The sequence below is a fragment of the Caretta caretta genome, chromosome 2 (genome assembly GCF_965140235.1).
Source record: "Caretta caretta isolate rCarCar2 chromosome 2, rCarCar1.hap1, whole genome shotgun sequence".
Lineage (NCBI taxonomy): Eukaryota > Metazoa > Chordata > Testudines > Cheloniidae > Caretta > Caretta caretta.
In genome coordinates, this window is record NC_134207.1 from 266315282 (window position 1) to 266335867 (window position 20586).

A 20586-nucleotide genomic window follows, 5' to 3' on the forward strand; every position below is an offset into this window, starting at 1 on the left:
CAAAACTGGACACAGTACTCCAGATGAGGCCTCACCAATGTCGAATAGAGGGGAATTATCACGTCCCTCGATCTGGTGGCAATACATCCCAAAATGCCATTGGCCTTCTTGGCAACAAGGGCACATATCTTGTGCTGTTTCCTTCCACCATTCTGTAAAACTTAAGATCGAACAGAACCCCAGGCAGGTGAATGGTGGGGCCCGCACCCCAGATGTCATGCAGCATTACTGTCCGGGTTGTTTTCTCGAATGCTGAATGTGGAAATAGACACTCCTCCCCTTCTTGCTCAAATGCAACCGGGGCTTCAGCATCCCATAGAATTTGCAATATCTCCTGCATATTCGCCTGCCCTTAGAGGGATGGTGCTCATTGCTGTAAGGGATCAGGGCCTGATTTCCAGAAAGCTAGGCACATGTGCATTCCTGCAATTGCATGGATCAATAATGAATTGCATGGATGAGTGCGCACACAAATGGGGTCATTCTGCTCAGCAGTTGCTAGCCAATCATGTTTTTATGGGCACTTACCCGCTTTCCATGGCACGTGTTGTTGAAAACCTGGCCCTGAATTCCTTGTGTTGTTAGAGTGAAACCAGGATAAGTGAGGACGAGTGAAGAACAGGGGCAGAATTCCTGCCATGGGGAAGTGTCCTGTGAAACTGCTTTACTGTATTATCCGTTAGCATTGGGTGGTCGAATCCAGAGTTTGATTCTTCCTCCGCTCAGAGGCCCTTGGACCTACCGAGGGGTTGGGTTTGGCCTGTGATGCAGATTGGAAACAGCTTTCAAATTTAGATCCGGATCTGTGAATTTTCTAAACATTGGGCTGCGTTCACCTGTGGATTTGGAGGGTTTTAAGTTCCACCTGTTTACAAACTGTCTTAGCTCCTACAACTCCCAGTGGGGGCAAAAAACCTAACTGGTTTCAAAACTGAGCTTGATGATTTTATGGAGGGGAGGGTACAATGAGACTGCCTCCAGTGGCATGTAGCCGATCTGCAGCTGCAGATAGTAGCAAATATCACCAATGGCTGGAAACGGGACACTGGATGGGCTGGGCTCTGAGTTACTCCAGAGAATTATTTCCCAGGTGTCTGGTGTGACACTGCAATCAATATTCTTCGCAGTGATATTATTATGATAGGATTATGACATAATTATAATGCAAGGTAAGTCATGTGAGGTGTCACTGGAAAAGTGATGATTTGCTGAATGTGATTATCCTATTTGTATGCATGGATCATTTTTGTATCTGAAGTTATGAATATTGACCATGTATCTGTATTTCAAATGTAGTTACACCTGTGTAATGCCCACTAGACAAGATGCTTTCAGTCTAGACAGCTGCTGGGGAAGGGCCTATTCAGGGCAATGAGCCATGAAGAAAAAACAATAGGCCTTAAGAGAAGCTTATCTCCCACCCGGGGAGCCTGCCTGAGAACATGACAGACGGCCTCCAAGTAACGGCTGCTGTGACTGTACAAGGGCATATGGCCAGACCACATGTCTCTAGACTCCATCTTGGGTTTCAGGGGTTTTCACTCAGCGATTCCTGCACCAAGCCTGGTAGCTTGTGACTGAACCAGAGTCGGCCGTTCAGAAAGATGGCCACTCTTGACTGAGAGGCTCTGGGAGATGAGAATCCACCACATCCCCTGGGTAAGCTCTTCCAGAGCTCGGCTGCCCTCTTTGTTAAAAATGGGCACCTTGTCACTGGCTTTCCAGCGGCTGCTTTTGGGGGTGGTTCTGTGACTGGCCCTCCATCACTGACCTGTCATTGCCCCAGGCCTCGGACTGGCCCCTCTCTTCCCCCAGGCTCGGCTGCCGTCAGGTCGAGCGACTCTCCCCTCCTGGGAGAGTTAACACAAGTTAACATGAGTGACTTCAACTTCGAGTCACTGGATCTTCACTCTGGGTCCCTGAGTGATCTTCCCACAGGAAGCTTCGCTTATTGCAAAGCAAATCAGCTGCCACTCAGCCAACTTGTGTGCATGTGTGTGAGTGAGAGAGAGAGAGAGACCCTTAACGGCCCTGAATAAGAGCTAATATTAATAGTACTGATGAACCTAAAGTAAAATCCCAAGGAAGCCCAAGGAATTCAGATCCTGCCCCGAACTCTATGGCACTAGTCTCTTCACAGCCGGTCCTGTCTTTTACTTGGTGTGTGAACAGGCCCAGTCCAATGAGACGTGGATCCTGAATGGGACCTCTGGGTGTGACCTTAATAGTAATTAATGAGTGTTTAGATTGAAATCTAAAGCCCCAGGACTGTGTCTTGTTCTCATCGGGGAAGTGCAATGGCCTCCCGTGTCAGTAACGGGATGGGATCCCGGGTAAGTTCACCCTGCCTGGGATTCATCAGAGAGGCTGTCAGGGAGCCTTGCACTGTCCCAGGAATGTTCCTGGGAGCGTGATTCATTGCCCAAGGGTGAACCAGCCTGAATTCTTAGCGTGCCTGACTTGAGTCATTGCCTTCCCAGTGCTGTTTGCTGCTGTTTCCAGCTCACCTCTGTCTCTGCTGCAGGGATCCTCCCGCCCGGGTCTCCACTGGGACACGTGCATCAGCCCCGCTCCCTGGGTCTCACCACAGCTGGCATCGTTCAGACAAGCCCCGCTGCCATGAAAGACGCTGAGACCATGCACGGGGCCTGTGGCCCGTGCTGCGGCTTGCTCGGAGACCGGCTCAAACGTCAGTCAGCTAGTTCGGTTTGGAGCAGCGCTGGGTGACCTGGGAGGTCCACACAGCGTTTAGTTTCAGTATGTCGCACAGCTGAGTCCCAATGAGCTCTGCGGCCCCCCGCTGTGGAGGAAAGAAAGACCAGACCAGCGCTGGTGGCTCTTGGAAGGCAGCATGGTCCAGGGGATAGAGCGCTGGATTAGTAGCCAGAGAAACTGGGGTCTGCTGCCGGCTCAGCTGCTGATCTTCTCTCTGCCTCTGTTTCCCCTCCTTCACTTTGTGTTCTCTAAACTGTAAGCTCTTCAGGACAGGGACTCTCTTACTATGTGTCTGTACAGCACCTAGCACAATGGGACACTGTTCTTGGTTGGGGCCTCTCAGGACCCCAGAACATAACAACCTAGTGATGGCAGTGCTGGAGTAAAGCCTTTTGGATGCAGCACGGGGTGTTTTTCAGGCCATCCCGGGAGCACTGAGCCAAGTACCCCGGATGCTGCAGACTCCAGACTCCGTGTCTCATCACGGCCATCCCATACCAGCTATAATTAACACGGCCACAAGGGGGAAGCCAAACCCCGGGCTGCAATGAATCCTCCATGGTGTCCCTGAGAGATGGGGATAACGGACAATCATGCTGTGAAATCAATCCCGCAGGCCCGGGGTTCTCTTCCTGCCTCTTGCTCCTTTCCCTGGGGGCAATGGGGGCTCTGCGTTTCCATCTTCCAAGTGCTGGGTCCACAGCCCAGGCTGGTGTCCCTTCCATGTGGACCCATTCTCCAAAGCAGCATCAGGGGTTGGCCACCCTTTGACGTGGGGCTGCCTGGCAGGCACAATGGGGGGCTGAGAGGCTGGAGCACTTTCAGAGGGGCCTTCAGGCAGGGATTCAAGTCATCAGGGAGCTCCTCTTTGCTGCCCCCCAGCTCCCAATCCCCCTCGGCTGGGCCAGCGCCGAGCTGACCCCACTTCCCCGCCCACCCCGTTTCACTCTGCTCCCCCCAGCTGGTGGGAGCCCTTTTGCTCACCACCACTGAGCTCTGATATGACGGGGCAGCACATTCAGGGAACCAGACCCTTTGACGGCTGGCTTCATAGCCGTATGACCCCAGGAGGGGAGAGTCGCTCGGCCTGACGGCAGCCGAGCCTGGGGGAAGAGAGGGGCCAGTCCAAGGCCTGGGGCAATGACAGGTCAGTGATGGAGGGCCAGTCACAGAACCACCCCCAAAAGCAGCCTCTGGAAAGCCAGTAACAACATGCCAAAAGGAGGGAGACTCCCCTGCACAGCCACCCCAATTAGGAGTCAGTTTGCAGACCCTTAGCTCCTCCAGCCTTTAGGAAAGGAAGGCTGGTCTTGGGGGTAAGGCACACGGCTGGGAATCAGGAAGTCTAGGTCCTAGACTCCCTGTCTGGCCTGGGGCCTCAGCTCCCCCTCTGTAAACTGGGGCTAATGGCGCCTCCTTTCCCCCCAGCCTTTGTCTGTCTTGGCCATTCAGCCTGTCAGCTCTTCTGAGCAGAGCCCGTTGCTCAAGCTGGTTTTGTACAGCACCTAGCGCCTTGGGGCCCTGATGTCGCTGGAGGCCTCTGGGTGCAAAGGCGGTACAAGTACAGTAACTAATAACCATCCTCCAGCCCCCCCAGCTCCTGGCTCACTTCCCCAGAGCCCCAATCCGGTCCCCTTTCCAGCCCCCGCCCCATCCCCAGCTCTCCCTCAACCCCTCTCCAGCCTCCATCAGCCCAGCCCTAGGCTCTCCCAGCCCTGATCTCATCTCCCCTGCCCCAGACCCTTTTAGCTCCCCTCCTGACCCCACTTCCCTGATCCACCCCCCAGCCTTGGTTCAGGCCCCCACAAGCCCTCCCCCAGCTCCTTCCCCTCAGATCCCTTCAGCTGCTCCAATCCCGCATTGGACCCAGCTCTGATCCAGACCCCCTGAGCTCCATGCGTCCCCTTCTCCAGCCTCAGCAGCTCCAGTCCAGACCCCCATTTCTGCTGCCACTGCCCTCCCCTAGAATCATAGAATCATAGAATATCAGGGTTGGAAGGGACCTCAGGAGGTCATCTAGTCCAACCCCCTGCTCAAAGCAGGACCAATCCCCAATTAAATCATCCCAGCCAGGGCTTTGTCAAGCCTGACACTAAAAACTTTTAAGGAAGGAGATTCTGCCACCTCCCTAGGTAACGCATTCCAGTGCTTTACCACCCTCCTAGTGAAGAAGTTTTTCCTAATATCCAACCTAAACCTCCCCCACTGCAACTTGAGACCATTACTCCTTGTCCTGTCCTCTTCTACCGCTGAGAATAGTCTAGAACCATCCTCTCTGGAACCGCCTCTCAGGTAGTTGAAAGCAGCTATCAAATCCCCCCTCATTCTTCTCTTCCGCAGACTAAACAATCGCAGTTCCCTCAGCCTCTCCTCATAACTCATGTGTTCCAGACCCCTAATCATTTTTGTTGCCCTTCTCTGGACTCTCTCCAATTTATCCACATCCTTCTTGTATTGTGGGGCCCAAAACAGGACACAGTACTCCAGATGAGGCCTCACCAATGTCGAATAGAGGGGAACGATCACGTCCCTCGATCTGCTCGCTATGCCCCTACTTATACATCCCAAAATGCCATTGGCCTTCTTGGCAACAAGGGCACACTGCTGACTCATATCCAGCTTCTCGTCCACTGTCACCCCTAGGTCCTTTTCCGCAGAACTGCTGCCTAGCCATTCGGTCCCTAGTCTGTAGCTGTGCATTGGGTTCTTCCGTCCTAAGTGCAGGACCCTGCACTTATCCTTATTGAACCTCATCAGATTTCTTTTGGCCCAATCCTCCAATTTGTCTAGGTCCCTCTGTATCCTATCCCTGCCCTCCAGCATATCTACCACTCCTCCCAGTTTATTATCATCCGCAAACTTGCTGAGGGTGCAATCCACACCATCCTCCAGATCATTTATGAAGATATTGAACAAAACTGGCCCCAGGACCCACCCCTGGGGCACTCCACTTGACACCGGCTGCCAACTAGACATGGAGCCATTGATCACTACCCGTTGAGCCCGACAATCTAGCCAACCTGTCCCCCTCTGGCTCCAATCTAACTCCCCCCTCCCCGTTCCACCCCCTACAAAGGAGCCGGTGCTTTTACCTTGTGTTTCATCTCTAGGGGGGCCTGTGTCCCCTGTCTCTGCCTGCTGGGCCCCCCACCTGTTCCCAGTGCTGCGGTGCCACCATGGCTTCCCCATCTGTCCTTGCTGGCTGCTCATGCCTGGAGCCACTCCAAACAGACCCCCCCACCCCATCTTAGCCACCCCATTTGCCCCGCATGGCCGGCGGGTCCTGCTCTCCTCCGGGGCTTCTCTCCATTGTGGAGCATGGTGGCGTAACTGCTGGTAGTGGCAGGAACACACGTGGGCTAGATCCAGGAGCACCCCATGGCCAGCAGCCCCCTGCAGCACCAGCACAGACAGCCCTCCCCCCGGATCACGGACGCCTGGGTTCTATCTATCTATGATCTGATTACCCTTCAGGCAGTGGGTATACAGGCTGCCAGATGCCTGGGTCCTGTCCACCCAGTCAGGGGTGCAATCCCCAGAGATCTCCAGCCTGGGACTCCTGCATTTGAAATCAGACCCTGGTTGGGCCCCCATAACTTTGTGGGCCCTGGCGTGGCTGGTTGCACCATTGGAGCTGCAGTGATGGGAGCAAGAGGTGCCCAAGGTCCATGTCACTAAGCTGGGTGAGTCCAGGGTACAGGCCTCTTACATTGGCTCTGCCCGCGTGCTGGGTTTAGCGTGGTGACTCAGCTCCCTGCTGGACTTGAAGTCCAGATGTTAAAGTCATTCCATGCATTGGGCTTCTGTCCCTCCCTGGCAATGGGCCGGGGAAGAGGGGCAGCTCAGTGCCTAATGGGGGCTTTCCACTGCCCGCAAGCACAGGTGGGGGATTGATTCCTGCCCCTTCTCCCGGCAGTGTGGAAAGGTGAGGGGTGAGGGGAAACATGCACAATCATATGGGTCTGCGAACAGCCGTTTATTGTACAGAGAAGCCCTAGCAGATGCAATTGGACTAAGGGGGTAGCTAGGCCACGAGGAAAAGTGCGATCCCTGAGGCGGTTCTGACTTGCGCCTTGATTCCTGGTAAGCTTCCAGCGTGGGTCACAGGCAGGTCTGACAAGCTTGCGTTCCCCTCCTCAATCTCTGGATTAATTCTTCGAGTGGAAAAAGGAAATGCCATGACCGATGATTTTTGCGCCTAAGCGCACAAGGGGCCACCACCTGGTGACGCGAACGGGCTGTATGGGGGGAAACGAAGTATGTTAGCATCTCCACGGAGACCTACCTGGCTTCTAATGGTGTTCCACTTCATCATCTGCACCTTGCCAAATCTCTGAGGGCTGGTTTGGGGGGTGAGGGGAGAGGCCTATTCTAACATGCTTTGTGCAGCCCCTGCTGGGGAGCTGAGTTTGAGACTGGAGCTAGACCAAGAGGAGCTGGGAATGGCCAGGAAGGGATGGCTGGAATTCTACGTCCCGGGAGAAGCAACTGCCATAGCATCTGGGGCTCTTGCTGGGCACTTGGGGAAAGGGCTCGCTTTCAGGAGGAAAGCTCTCTTGGCTGCTGGATGACACCACACTAATGGGGTCTGTGCTGGGGAGGAACCGGGATTCCCAGCTGGAGGGTTGATATTCTGGGGAAACGTTATGGGGATACAAATCATGTACTACTTTCTCTCCAGGCCTGAAACAAAGCTTATTGAATTCAATGGAAAGACTGTCATGGACTTCACTTGATGTCTGGATGAGGCTCTACGGCTTAGACTGAGGGTTGACCCATCCCAGCTAAGGCAGATCCTATTGTGGGGAGACAGGGGAAGCCAACATGGGACCTAATGTCTGTAGTGTGAGGTTAAGGGGATCTTCTGCTGAAACCCACACACTCATTTTGTTAGACCTGGCCGTGCAGTGACAAAGAGCCATCTCGGACATCCGCCTTCCTTGGGGTGTCTTGGTCCCAGGTAGGGGGAGGTGTTTGGCAGAGGTGTATTTTCAGGTGAATGTACCCAAAGCAGAAGGAGATGTCCCAGTGGCATTTTCACCCTGGGGAGATGCTGCCCCAGCCCCACTCGTTCAAGGTATAAGTTCTCCCCTCCCTCGCCCCCCAAATCATCTGGTTGGACAGCTCACCTGCGGAGGGGCGACGTCACAGGTGATTGCAAGGACAGGGCATGCTTCCTGGGTGGAGAAGTGTCCTGAGCAGTCTCTGACCAGCTGCAAGGGAGGAAGAGGAGGAGACAAAAGCTTAGAGTCTGTCTAAACGGCAGTTGGGGCGGTATGGCTGCAGCTCACATAGGGATACCCCAGGTCACTTTGATCTAGGTAGATCTAGGGGAATCTGAGGGCTGGTCTCCACTGCAAATTTACAGCGGCGTAGCTACGTCTCTCGGGGTAACATCACATCCCTGAGAGATGTAGTTATGCCCACCTAGCCCTCTGTGCTGGGCCCTCTGTGCAAGAATTCTTCCCTCGCCCTAGCTGGGGCGGTGGATTATCGACAGCGACAGGAGAACCCTGCCCGTCACTGCTGTCCACACTGAAGCACTGCAGCAGCTCAGGGGCAGCCCTTCAGCGGTGCCACTGTAGTGTTGTAAGTGCAGACATCGCTTGAGTGACCCTGGGATCACACGGGAGCCGCTAGCCAGAGCCACCCTGGCTGCTGCGGTTATTCGAGCTCGCTTTGATCTAGCTCAAGCCAAGCCGGCTGGAGTCCATGCCGCGATGGCACCTCCCGGCTGCAGTGTTGACGTACCTGATTTCCACAGGGGGGCTGAGGTCTGATCTACAGGTTCCTGGATGTCTGCTCTTAGATGCGGGGGGTTTCCATGGGGAGAGAGGAGGGTCTTGTTTCTGCTCATCTGTTTGACTGGTTCTTGTGCGAAAATGGAAAGAAATAGAATGGTGCTTCTCTCGGCTTGTAGCACATGGTGCAGTAACTCAAAACAGATCCGTTTAGCAGAAAAACCACCCTCCTCTTCTCTCCTGATGGAAACCACCCCACCACTCACATCTGGAAGCAGGTGTTCAGGCACGTATGGATCAGACCTCACCCCTCCTGTCGCGCTAAGTCACTGAATCTGTGTCTTGTCACTGTGGGGTGACCAGATGTCCTGATTTTATAGGGACAGTCCTGATAATTTGGGGCTTTTTCTTATATTGGCGCCTATTACCCCCCACCCCCGTCACGATTTTTCATACTTTCTATCTGGTCACCCTGTGTCACTGCCTTGTCCACTAGACCATGCAGCTGCTGTAGTTTGAGGTGAAATCTGGTCAGCAGCTGGCATTACTTACTGACTTCTTTCATATGTTTCTATTTGATCTTCCCTGGCTCTTTCCCTTTGTTCTGATATTCAGTCAGTCTGGGGACTGCTGAAGACATTCGGGGAAGTTAGGAACTGTGGGTCTGTGTTGTGCTTTTTTTCCCCAGAGGTGCAGAGCACCCATAGCTCATATTGACTTCGACTGGGGCTTCAAGTGGGCACTCGCCACCTCTGAAAGTCAAATGCTTAGTTAGGGACCTAACAATGAATGTCAGGTGCCTAACTTTGGGTGTCTGCATGCCTGAAGCTGAGCACCCCACAAATGGAGATGCCCAAAACGAAAGGCTGGTTTTGAAATTCTGGCTGTGAAATTGTTTGCCAAACCCTTGGGAATCTGCATCCCTCCCTTCACCTGAAACAAACACACATATATCCCAGAGGGCAGAGGTGGCAGAGAACCAGTACATCACTTGGTCCATTTCCCTGTCATTTGTTCTCTCCAGGAACTTTTTAACCCTCTGTCCTGCCCCATTTTCAGAATCTCTAGTTCCGGGGCTTCCATCTTTTGTCTTGGGTCACAGACATTTTTTCCCTGAACTTCAGCATAATTTTTCCCCCTGCTAGGGCTGGTGGGTTGACAGACCTGACTGAAGCTGAGAACAGATCTTTCTGAGTTGTGAGTATCACACTGGCATAGGTGCTGGAATAGGGGTGCTGGGGGGGTTGCCGCTCCCCCTGGTTTGAAGTGGTTTTCATTATATGCAGGGATTACACAGTTTGGTTCAATGGCTGTCAGAACCCTCACTATTCAAATTGTTCCAGCACCCCTGTTCACGGGGCTAAATTCATTGCTGGAACAAGCAAAAGAAACCTGCAGCTTCATTTACAGCAGTGAATCTGGCTCAGCAGGTTCTGTGATGATTCATTGGATCTTTATAGTTCATAACATCACAATGTAAAGCCAAAGGCAGTGAAAGCCTGTCAGGTGTCCACTGTAGCCCTCAGGGACTCAGTAGAGCTTGTTGCCCATCACAGCAGAGGTGCGCTAAACAAGAGAACATGGCAATATCTCCACCCCCAGAGCTGTTCCTTACCCCATTCTCTTTGAAGGCGCATTGCTCCACAGGAGCTTTGTCTGACGCTGAGCATGTGGTCTCCATGATGGTGAAGTTCAGCTGAAGAGTATTCGATATGGTGCCCTGGGCCTAAGAGAAAACCAGTAAAGGAACAAGATAACCGTCTCATGGTGAGTAGCTTCACGCTGGGCTCAACCACTGCCTTTGTTCAGCAGCCGATGGCATGCACCAAATGCAGCCTGAGCCTTTGGGACCCAACCTTGGTGCCCTTAAACGAGCAGTCCCACTGAAACCCTGGGTATGAAGCAAGGTATCATGTGGCGGATGGAGGCAGAGGATAGCCTTGTGTCAATGTTCTGCAGTGAGCTTACTTGTGAGAATTTCCATAGTGGATCAGACCAGTGAGCTACTCTGGTCTCCTGTCTCCAACATTGGTCAATACCAGACGCTTCGGAGGAAGGTATCAAAGTCCCCTACTGGACAATTACAGAATAACCTGCCATAGAGGAAAGGTGTCCATAACTTCCAGCAGGTAGTGGTTGGCTTAAACCCTGAAACAGGAAAGTTTTGTACCCTTTATACAAATTTACCCCAATTTATATAACTCCTGTTGTTCCTAGTCTCTATGTCTGTGTCTAATCCTTATCTCAGATGTGATGTGATAAATGCATATTGAAGCAATCCACTGGTATTCATTAGTGTGGGATGAATGTTGCATTTACTTGAGATGTAGCGCTGAGGATTTGGTAGGACAGAACTGCACCATTCAACCAGCTTTGAATATTTCAGTAATGCTCTATGTACAGTGTCTACCTGAGTGCAGTATGTCAGGCTAATCCTGTTCCACCAGCACCCCCACCACCCACGACCAGCCATTGTTAACCCTTCTGAAATGCCTTTTTATTTCAGTGTCTGTTGTTTTGGGGATAGAAAGCAATCCCGGCTTCATTAATTCCTAATGAGCTGGGGTTTATTCCTGGCTGCGCCACTGGCCTGCTGGGTGACCTTGGGCAAGTCATTTCCCCTCTCTGTGCCTCAGTTTCCCCATCTGTAAAGTGGGGATGATGCTACTGGCCTCCTTTGAGAGCTACTGATGCAAAGCGCTAGATAAGAGCTGGATATTCTTATTGAGGACAGGTTGATTAGTGGAGTGGGACCGGTTGCCCTTAGGAGGTTGCTGCTGAGTTGTAAATTTGGGGGAGTGTGAAGTCTCAAAGTTGAGAGGGTCGTCACTGTTGTTAGCATCTAGCGGCCTCCTCTAAGATGGGGGGGACCATTGAGCTAATTCCTGTGCATGCATATAGTGAGAAACAAGCAGAGATTTCTGCCCCAAGGAGTTTATCATTTAACTACACAAGGCAGCCGAAGGATGGGACAGGCCCAAGGTCACACTGCAGGTCAGTGGCAGAGCCAGGTTGAGAATCCAGGGGCCCCCAGTTCCAATCCTGTGTTTCAGCCACCGGCCCACACCGCTTCTCAGCGTTGTTAGAACAGCGAAAGACCAGCGGGTCTGATCCAACCCACACTGGAGTTTATTTCACGGGCTACAGAGCAGGCCCCGAGTGATCCGGGCGAGAGGGGACGGGGGCCCAGGGTCAGGGAGAATCATGTCTCACCGGGTCCCTGCCTGGGTTTCAAACAGCAGCTAGCGAAGGGAACCCTTCAGTACTCACCACTTCAGGCGGAGGGGTGGCTGTAAGGAGGCGGAAGGCGTATTTCACCGTCGGTCCTTGGTTGTAGAAGTCGATGGCCCGGGCAATGGCCTTCTCGTAGGGCTGAGGGGGCTGCACGGGGACTGCAGTGGCCAAGGTAAGCAGCAGCAGCAGGTCCGCTCAGCAGCTCGCCATCCTTGGTCCTCTTTGTTTCAAGGTAAGGTGGGAGTGCAGTGCCTGGGCACTTTATATACATTGCCTCTTCAGCAGCCTTGTGCAAAGGGGGAATGATTGGCTTATTCATTCTGCGTGCCGCTCTTCCTCAAAGCTGTGGCTTTCCCCTTCTCCCACAGGAAAGCGTTGTCAGCCAGCGAGCCGGTGCCTGCAAAGAGAGGGGCTTCGAAACCTTGCCGTGTATCTGTCAGTGCAATAAGGGGAGCAAAAAAATCAACTGAGGGGACAAAACCCACTCCCCCATCCCACAGCTGCAACCAGAAAATGGACAGCCTCTCACAGCTTGAACTGCATCCATTACAAATAACGGGGTAAGACAGAAGAGCAGAGGTGACCGGCTTGTACTTGCTAATAGTCATTATTCTAATCACGGTCACTGACATTTATGAATAGCTGTCTGAGGGCCTGTCTACACGACAACTGCTGAAGTGGTGCCGTTGTAGGACCTTAGTATGGATGCTTCCCACATCGATGGAAGAGGGTTTTTCTGTCTAATTAATTAAACCATCTCGGTGAGAGGTGGCAGCTATGTTGATGGAAGGATTCTTCCCTTCACCTAGCCACCTCTACACAGGGGGTGAGGCTGACCGAAGTACACCACTCAGGGCAAGGAATTGTTCGCAGCTCTGCGTGACGTAGCTAGGTTGCTCTAATTTTTAAGTGTAGACCAGGCCCAAGACAAAAAGACTGAATAACTGGTTTGCTGGGGATACCTAACTATCATAGAATCATAGAATATCAGGGTTGGAAGGGACCTCAGGAGGTCATCTAGTGACCAGCAAAGAAATCAGATCCCCAGTAGCCATTTAATTTAAATACTGGAGGCACCATCCTCTGGGGGATCCCACCGTCCAGGGGGATCCTGGCTCTGTGGAGGGTTCTCTGTACAGGCCTGGGTCCTCTCTTGGGGAGGGGGTGGAATCCAAGTTGACTGGGAGGAGAGAGCTCTAATGGTGCCATCCTGCCAGTGGCCTACCCCAGAGTGGGGCTCCTATAAATTCCCCAGGTTTGGGGGCAGGCCCCACTGGTTTTCCCAGGGGAATCGTCATGGAGATTTCCTCAGAAAATGTCCCCTGACCCATGGCTTTTCACACAGGAGGGGCAACCTGGGCCCAGGTTAAGAGTAAGAGTGCGGTGATCTATCTGAAGATGGTAAGAGGGTATTTTGAATGCCTGGTGTTTCTATCGCAGCAGTTCAACAGCACCAACGGAAAACTTGCAGTGTCTTAGTGAGGCCCCATTCTGGCAAGTTTTCAAGGGCTTTGGTGTGGTATGTAGCCAGGAAGCCTGGGCTGCCCAGTACTGAGCAGAGAGGAGATGGATTATCCGATTCAGAATTTTACTGGAAGCCTTCTAGCGATTTTCCAGCAGCCTTGGGTTATAGTTACAATCAGTGGATGGGAAATTGCCAGGTTCAGAGTAAGACGCAGCATAGAGAAGGTTATGCACTCTTGTCACAGTTTCAGGGTAACTACACCTGTATTCCCCCCCCCGACTCCATAGTCCACTCTAAGAATGCCCAGTCGGGTCTCAGCTATCACCTGTTTCTGGGCAGGGACCCTTGTCCTGCTCCCTTCTGAGCTGGGACTTTAAGTCTGCACAACTCCCTGCCTTATACTGTGGTATTCCCAGCAAGCCAGCCTGCCTACCAGCCAGTCCTGTGCTTTGCTGTCTCCGAGGGCTATGAACAGTGTATTGCCAGCAGTTACAAGTTCAGTACTGGGCAAGCTATAAACAGTTACAGCTCTTCTAAGCAAGCATCTTTATTTGTGAGGCAAAAGCATTACAGAGAAAACAGATAATAAACAATAAACAGATGTAAACACACACTAACCCTACAAGGAGATGCCTATCAGTTTTATTGGGCCCTAATGGGCCAAAGTCTTTCCAATTCTTCTGCAAAGGTTGGGGCCTCCTTGAACAGAAGGTCCTGGTCGTTTGCTAGATCTTTGGCTGTTGGCCTCTGGAAAACCCAGTCTGAACCAGTATATGGAAGCCCCAGGGGATGTTTACAACCTACGTGATTCACTTTTATCACCCCGCACTGTTTTTGGTTCTTGGAGGAGTTGTTGGTAACCCTCCCCGGGAGTTGCATACAATACCCGGCCTACAGTGATACATAAATTTAAGACACGATGATTCGCAAACCCATTGTGTGGGGTTGCGATATCTATCACGGCTCTCACCTTAGCAATGAAAGGAAATTCCATTCCACTGCTGCACAATGGCACGGCATGTCTTTTTCTTTCCAGTGCTAACTAGTAAGGCAGTATTTTTTACATTCAGAAGAGCAAATAAATTCCTCTTTTGTCCATAGGATTCAGCCAAATTTGAGCTATTTTTGGTGGGGGTGTTAGGATATAGATAGTATCGGATAGGTGAGTGGCAGCCTGTAAGTCCCCCTCCCCAACAGTCCGCGCAGCTGCTTGGAGGGGGTATAGCGAATTCTCGTGATGGTAGTTGCGGGTTCTGGCAAGCCAGGGTAAAGGATTTGGATAAATGGATAAGGAAGAACCAGGGCCCATACCAGGTGCTGGGGTCAACCTGGGATGAGATTAAAAAGGAAATGGAGGAAGTGTTAGGGGACCCAGAGGGATGGGGGGTGGCTGAGGAGCCCACCCTCCTTGGTATATGGGTAGCGGAAGAAGGTCCCTGCACATGGGGACTAGATGCCTTCCAGGGAAAGGAGGCTCTTCAGTCTGCTTGTGAGAGGTTTGAAGTAAGGGCAGCATTATGGGAAGCTGCCAGGAATCTATCAAGTTTGGTGCTGCTTCAGCAAGGGCTGCTGGAGGGTTATAAATTAGTTAGGGGTAGTTAAAGATGATTTGGCACAACAGGGTTTAAAGTCAAAAGCAGAGTTAACAGACGACCTTTAGAGACTGGAGCTGGGACTTGGTCCTGGGGGAGTGGAGAGAAAGAAGGGGAAGAAAAAAAAAAAGTTTCAAAGTGCAAAATGGCAGGGGGTTTGCAGGAGCAGGTAACAACTCCCACTCTTCTTCCAGAGCCAGGATGAGAACCTGGGGATAAGGGTTCCCGACTGTTTCAACCCAGGGAACCTACTCTTGGCTCAGAGCTAGCTATGTCCTTTTCTTCTTTTCCTTCTTCTTTTTCTCGGTTTACTTAATTTGCTGCTGGTAGCCTATACTTTAAACTGACCTGACAGGCTTAATTGGTTTCTTTCCATCTCTCCTCCTGCCTTTCCACACTTTTGTTTTTCTGAAGCTTTAATGGAGGGTACTTTGGATACTTATGTGAGCTGTTTTTGGTTATTTTGGACAAAGTATGATGGAGGTCTGCTGTATTCCACTGGAATTTTTGGAGTAAAAGATCCATGGGCATCCATGGAGACAAATGTTTTACTGCCTCTTTGAACAGTGTCACGGTAAAGACAGCACAGGTTAAGGCAGCTGTGTGGCAATAATTGTACTTGGTGGCTAAGTTGTTACAGACAAATTGCACTACCTTAAAGAACTAAATGTAGGAGTAAGTGATTGAAAGAAGTGAGTTACAAATAGCTTTTGCAGGAATTGATGATACAGGGTTTGCAGGAAAGTAAACATTTGGGGGTTGTGGAAATGGTAAAAGGTAACTGTTGTGAAGATGTTAAAGAGTAACAGTTGTGGTGTTACAAGAAGGAAGTTTTTGTTTAATGATAAAACCCAGTTATATAAATGTAACTGTATGTGCAACTCTGTGCAGTCACATTGGATGGAAGCTTGGTCATTAAATTATCCAAGGGGGTCAGGTAGAATGGCTACTACCACCACTATGTTTCTGTACCCAGAAGGCTTTACAGCTATTCTGAAGGAAAATGGGCCCTTTTCCCACAGAAATGGTCTATAAGGGACTGCTGCAGGCAGCAGGCGGAGAAATAATCTGATCAAAATTATTTGAGTATTGGGTAATGTAATCAAAATCACTAAAGGACGTAAGGGGTTTCTATTGGAACTTAACTTGGCTACCCCTGGTTGTGTCTAGTTGTACAAGATGGAAGTGTAATCGGGGTACAGTTGTGTAAAAAAGAGTAATCACAGTGCAAGGGATGTTAGGCAAAAACGAATTTTGTGTGTAGTACTAAAATCTGAAGCTGTCTGTCAGCTATTACCTGAGAATAAACTTAATGCTTGGTACAGCAGAGAAACTATTGCAAACATGGTCTGTTGTACAAGAGGGGAAACTGGGGTACACCACCTCATGAATTTCATAAATGACCAGTGAGTGGGGTAGTTCACTAGCCTGACTATAGAACAAAATAAGGACAGCCTGGAGGTAATACTTCTGTTTTTCCTGCAATTAGCAAGGAAATTTGTAAAATAAAGTGCTATTATTATTATTAAGCAATAATCTGTCCCCACCAGGGGGTGGAAATTGTTTCTTTTGTTTTTCAGACACTCTACAAGCAAGCTGGCACCAGCGGAAAAATAACCCACAATACCATGGATCTGTGTTTTGTGTTTGTCTGTGGTGTTTGTCTTGTTGCTAGCATTGTTGTGTTTTAATGAACAGAAAATCTCATGACATGGGTGGGGGATGGCTTCAAAAGGCTGACCCTGGGGGAAGATGTGTATGGGAATGCAAAATGCTCAACTAGGAGGCCAACACCTGTGTAATAGCTACCGTGGTACCTGGAAATGGAATGGCAACTAAGGTGGTCCCCACAAGCCCTATGGAAATAATGAGAAGGGGAGGAGCTCACTGGGAATTAATGGGGGTGTGTGTAAAATAGTGTAAATCAACAGAAGATGTTTGGATATGCCACTCTCCTATGACTATGGAGAAGCAGAATCAATGGCCTATGCAAGGGGTGGACAATTGGGTGTACTCTGTATAAGGTGTTTTGCTGGGAATGTACATATTACTGAGGGCACAATTACACCAGCCCATAACCAAACTACACCCATCTATATGCTGCTATCTGGACTTTGGTGCACAAATGGATCAGTGAATCTTATTGCTGTGAATAATCAAATCAGAGCCTATGGCCTGATTCCATACCAAGTGGTTAAGCTGGTTTGGACAATATCCCATTTCTCTGTGAACATTCAATGGACTTATGATATGGACAAAAGCAAGCAAAACCTGCAGGGGCAGCTTGTTGCAACTGCCAGCAACTGGACACACACAGTCTTGACCCTGTCGAAGGAGGAGAGGCAGTGTTTTGGGGGTGTCTCGGATGTTGGACCATACTGCAGTGGTCAGGACTCGGAGTTGCTGTGGATTTTGAATTGTTAACTGTACTTGTGTTACGTTGCATATGGAGATAACCTATAAGTAATGTAGTAAGCCCTCCAAACCCTACAGTGTACTAGACAACCCGGACCCAACCTTCTCGGGCCCACTCTAATGGGAAGTCTGGAACACTAATTGGAATAGGTGTGGTATGCCCGTACGAGAGAAGGTGCAGGGCACAATACTACACAAGGGGCAGTGGAACAAATGAAATATCGACACCGTCCACCTTGATGCCTGGCCCTATCAGGAAATGTGTCGCCATATGTCCTATGCTTTTCCAGGGATACCTGGCCAGGAGGATCCCAAAAGAAAAAGAAAAAGAAAAAAATGGGGTGGAGTGTTAGGATATAGATATTCAGGTCTGTCTGTAAAGGTCAATACTCTAAGAATTTAGGTGTATTTTTATCACTTGGCTAGTTATAGAGGTATAAAAGAAAGAATCAAAATCACTTTCTGCCGGTGTAAGGTCCTTCTCTTACTGTGACAGTCTGAGGCCCTGTGCTTAGGCTAAGATCTTTGGCTAAGCAGCAGAGGCAGCCATAAGCTGGGAAGCGAATGGTCAGATCCTCACATTCCAAACTAGTCACATTGACAGAAGGTGCTATTGGGCTGTTAGGATACAATCCTGTCCTGATAATGCCTGTCGCCTCCAGAGAAAGGGAAGTGCCTAGAAGATGTAAAAGGAAACTTAATTTGATAGCATCCTGTCTGGCAAGAACTCACTTATCAATAGCTGGGATATGAAATCCTCACTTCTGTATTGTTTTGTCATTATAACAGGTTTCAGAGTAACAGCCGTGTTAGTCTGTATTCGCAAAAAGAAAAGGAGTACTTGTGGCACCTTAGAGATAACCAATTTATTTGAGCATGAGCTTTCGTGAGCTACAGCTCCCTTCATCGGATGCATACTTCATTGGTTAGTCTCTAAGGTGCCACAAGAACTCCTTTTCTTTTTGTCATTATAGTTCACACTTTGCTATTGTTTATTTGCATGGTCTCTGTCTGGTTCTCTGATTGTTTCTGTCTGCTGTATAATTAATTTTGCTGGCTGTAAACTAATTGAGGTGGTGGGATATAATTGGTTACATAATCATGTTACAATATGTGAGGATTGGTTAGTTAAATTTCAGGAAAATGATTGGTTAAGGTATAGCTAAGCAGAACTCAAGTTTTACTATACAGTCTGCAGTCAATCAGGAAGTGTGTGAGTGGGGGGGTGGGGAAATGGGAACAGGGAATGGGGGTGGGGAAATTAGAATCATGTTTGGCTAAGGGCAGGAATGGGAACAGGGACACGGGTGTAAGGCTCTGTGGTGTCAGAGCTAGGAAAGGGGACACTAAGGAAGGAAACTGGAATCATGCTTGCTGGAAGTTCACCCCAATAAACAGTGAATTGTTTGCACCTTTGGACTTAGGGTATTGTTGCTCTCTGTTCATGCGAGAAGGACCAGGGGAGTAAGTGGGTGAAGGAATAAGCCCCCTAGCAGGGTTTTCTTTCTTTCTTTCTTTCTTTCTTTCTTTCTTTCTTTCTTAAAGGAGCTGAGAGATATTTGTTCCTCAAGAGGCAAAAAAGACAATCCAGAAATAGAAGCAGGAGGATGAGGATTTGAACCCAGCTCTGGGAAGAACCTTCATTTTGTAAGCATTGTGTGAGCCTTTGCTGAGCAAGTCACGTACCAAGGTATCTTCGGTGTTGAAGACCCTTTGACCTCTGTGTTAAGCACTTTTCAGAATGCAGTGTACAGAGTTGTTCCTTATACCTTGATCGCTGGGTATAAAATATACACTTTGGGCAACTGGGAGGGAAATTGTGATTAGCCAACAAATAACTTCTGCCCTGGATCAGACCAACGGTCCACCAAGGCCAGGATGCCATCTCTGACAGTGGCCAGTACCGGATGATTCAGAGGAAATTGCAAGAAACCCTACAGTGCACAATTATGGGGTATCCTACTCTGAGGGGAAATTTCCTCCTGCCCCAATTAGTTAGAGGCTGATTTATGCCCTGAAGCATGAGGGTTTGTATCCCTTCCAAAACTCTTGTTTCTTCTATAATCTTCACTATAATCAGTCTGGATATTCTCATTGGCCTTATAAATGTCTAATTCCTTTCTGAATCTTGCTAAGCCCTTGGCCTCAGTGATATCTTATGGCAATGAGCTCCAGAATTCTGCCTTGCGTGGAAAAAGTATTTCCTTTTATCAGTTTTAAATGTAATTGTAACTAATTAATAATTGATTAAATTGAATTACATTCGTGTGTTTTCAAAAAGAAAAGGAGTACTTGTGGGTGCCTCAAGTCCTCCTTTTCTTTTTGCGAATACAGACTAACACGGCTGCTACTCTGAAACCTGTCATTCTTGTGTTTTGGCATCCATCATCTGGAAGGGAAGAATGTTGGATTTAAATTTATTAATTTTAAAGCCAGAATCCCAATATTTTTTCCCACTGCACCTTGGTAACTAAACTGGATATGGAAAATACACAATTCTGTCGATATTTGAGACTTTTGTTTTCACCGGAGAAGGTGAAACAACATTTACAGAGGGGAGCTGGGCCAGGGTGGTCGGAGGGGAGAGAATTATATATTGAAAGTGCAGTGCAAACTAGTCTAAAACCCCTGATCCTGTGATCTTTATTCACGCAGATAGTTCTGTTGCAGGCAACCAAGCTACTCACATGAGGCACTCTTATGTTGTGTCAAATCCTGTTTATTTGGTGAAAAATATATTAGGAAATGGGCAGTGGAATTAAGGGCAATAGGGAGTGCTGATTTACAGGCTGGTGCTTGCAATCCAGTTTGAACAATGTCCTACATTACACAGGGAAGGGACAGGTGTTATCCCTAGAACTGGTCAACCTACTTTTTGCCAGAAAATATCCTTTTGACCAAAGCAAAGATGCTCGCGAAAAATGTCCAATTTGGTCAAAATGTTTTGGTTTTGACTAAAAATTGCAAAACAACATTTTGGGGGGTTGAAAACTTTTGATAGGAACATTTCAACATTTCATTTCTTGTAAATATTGTTTTGTTTCGTTTCATATGTCCGTGTGGGAATTTTCTTTCCCTTTCCCCCCACTGGAAACAAGAGGAGGGAGGGAGGGAGGGGGATTTCTTCAATAAAATGAAATATTTAGAAAAGATTCAAATACTTCCAAAACGCCCAAAACCTTAATTTTTGTTGGAAAAAAAGACCCAAATTCACGAAAAGTGATGAATTATACCTTGATCACCTTGATCGATCGGTCCATAGACTCATAGAATATCAGGGTTTGAAGGGACCTCAGGAGGTCATCTAGTCCAACCCCCTGCTCAAAGCAGGACCAATCCCCAACTAAATCATCCCAGCCAGGGCTTTGTCAAGCCTGACCTTAAAAACTTCTAGGGAAGGAGATTCCACCACCTCCCTAGGTAA

The 20586-nt window shown here is 49.4% G+C and overlaps 1 protein-coding gene and 1 long non-coding RNA gene across 2 annotated transcripts; one reads left to right on the forward strand and one right to left on the reverse strand.

The window, feature by feature from the left end:
- Positions 1-6775: 6775 nt before the first annotated feature.
- On the reverse strand, positions 6776-11900 carry LOC125631122 (cathelicidin-3-like). Its single transcript, XM_048837339.2, is given in 4 exon segments — positions 6776-6953; positions 7845-7928; positions 10072-10182; positions 11727-11900. Coding segments are annotated over 4 exon segments (459 nt in total). The 3' UTR covers positions 6776-6863.
- A 2756-nt stretch (positions 11901-14656) lies between these two features.
- On the forward strand, positions 14657-18581 carry LOC142071237 (uncharacterized). The gene is made up of 2 exons (XR_012667323.1): positions 14657-14916; positions 16298-18581. It is a non-coding gene; the product is annotated as an uncharacterized LOC142071237 (long non-coding RNA).
- Positions 18582-20586: the final 2005 nt, after the last annotated feature.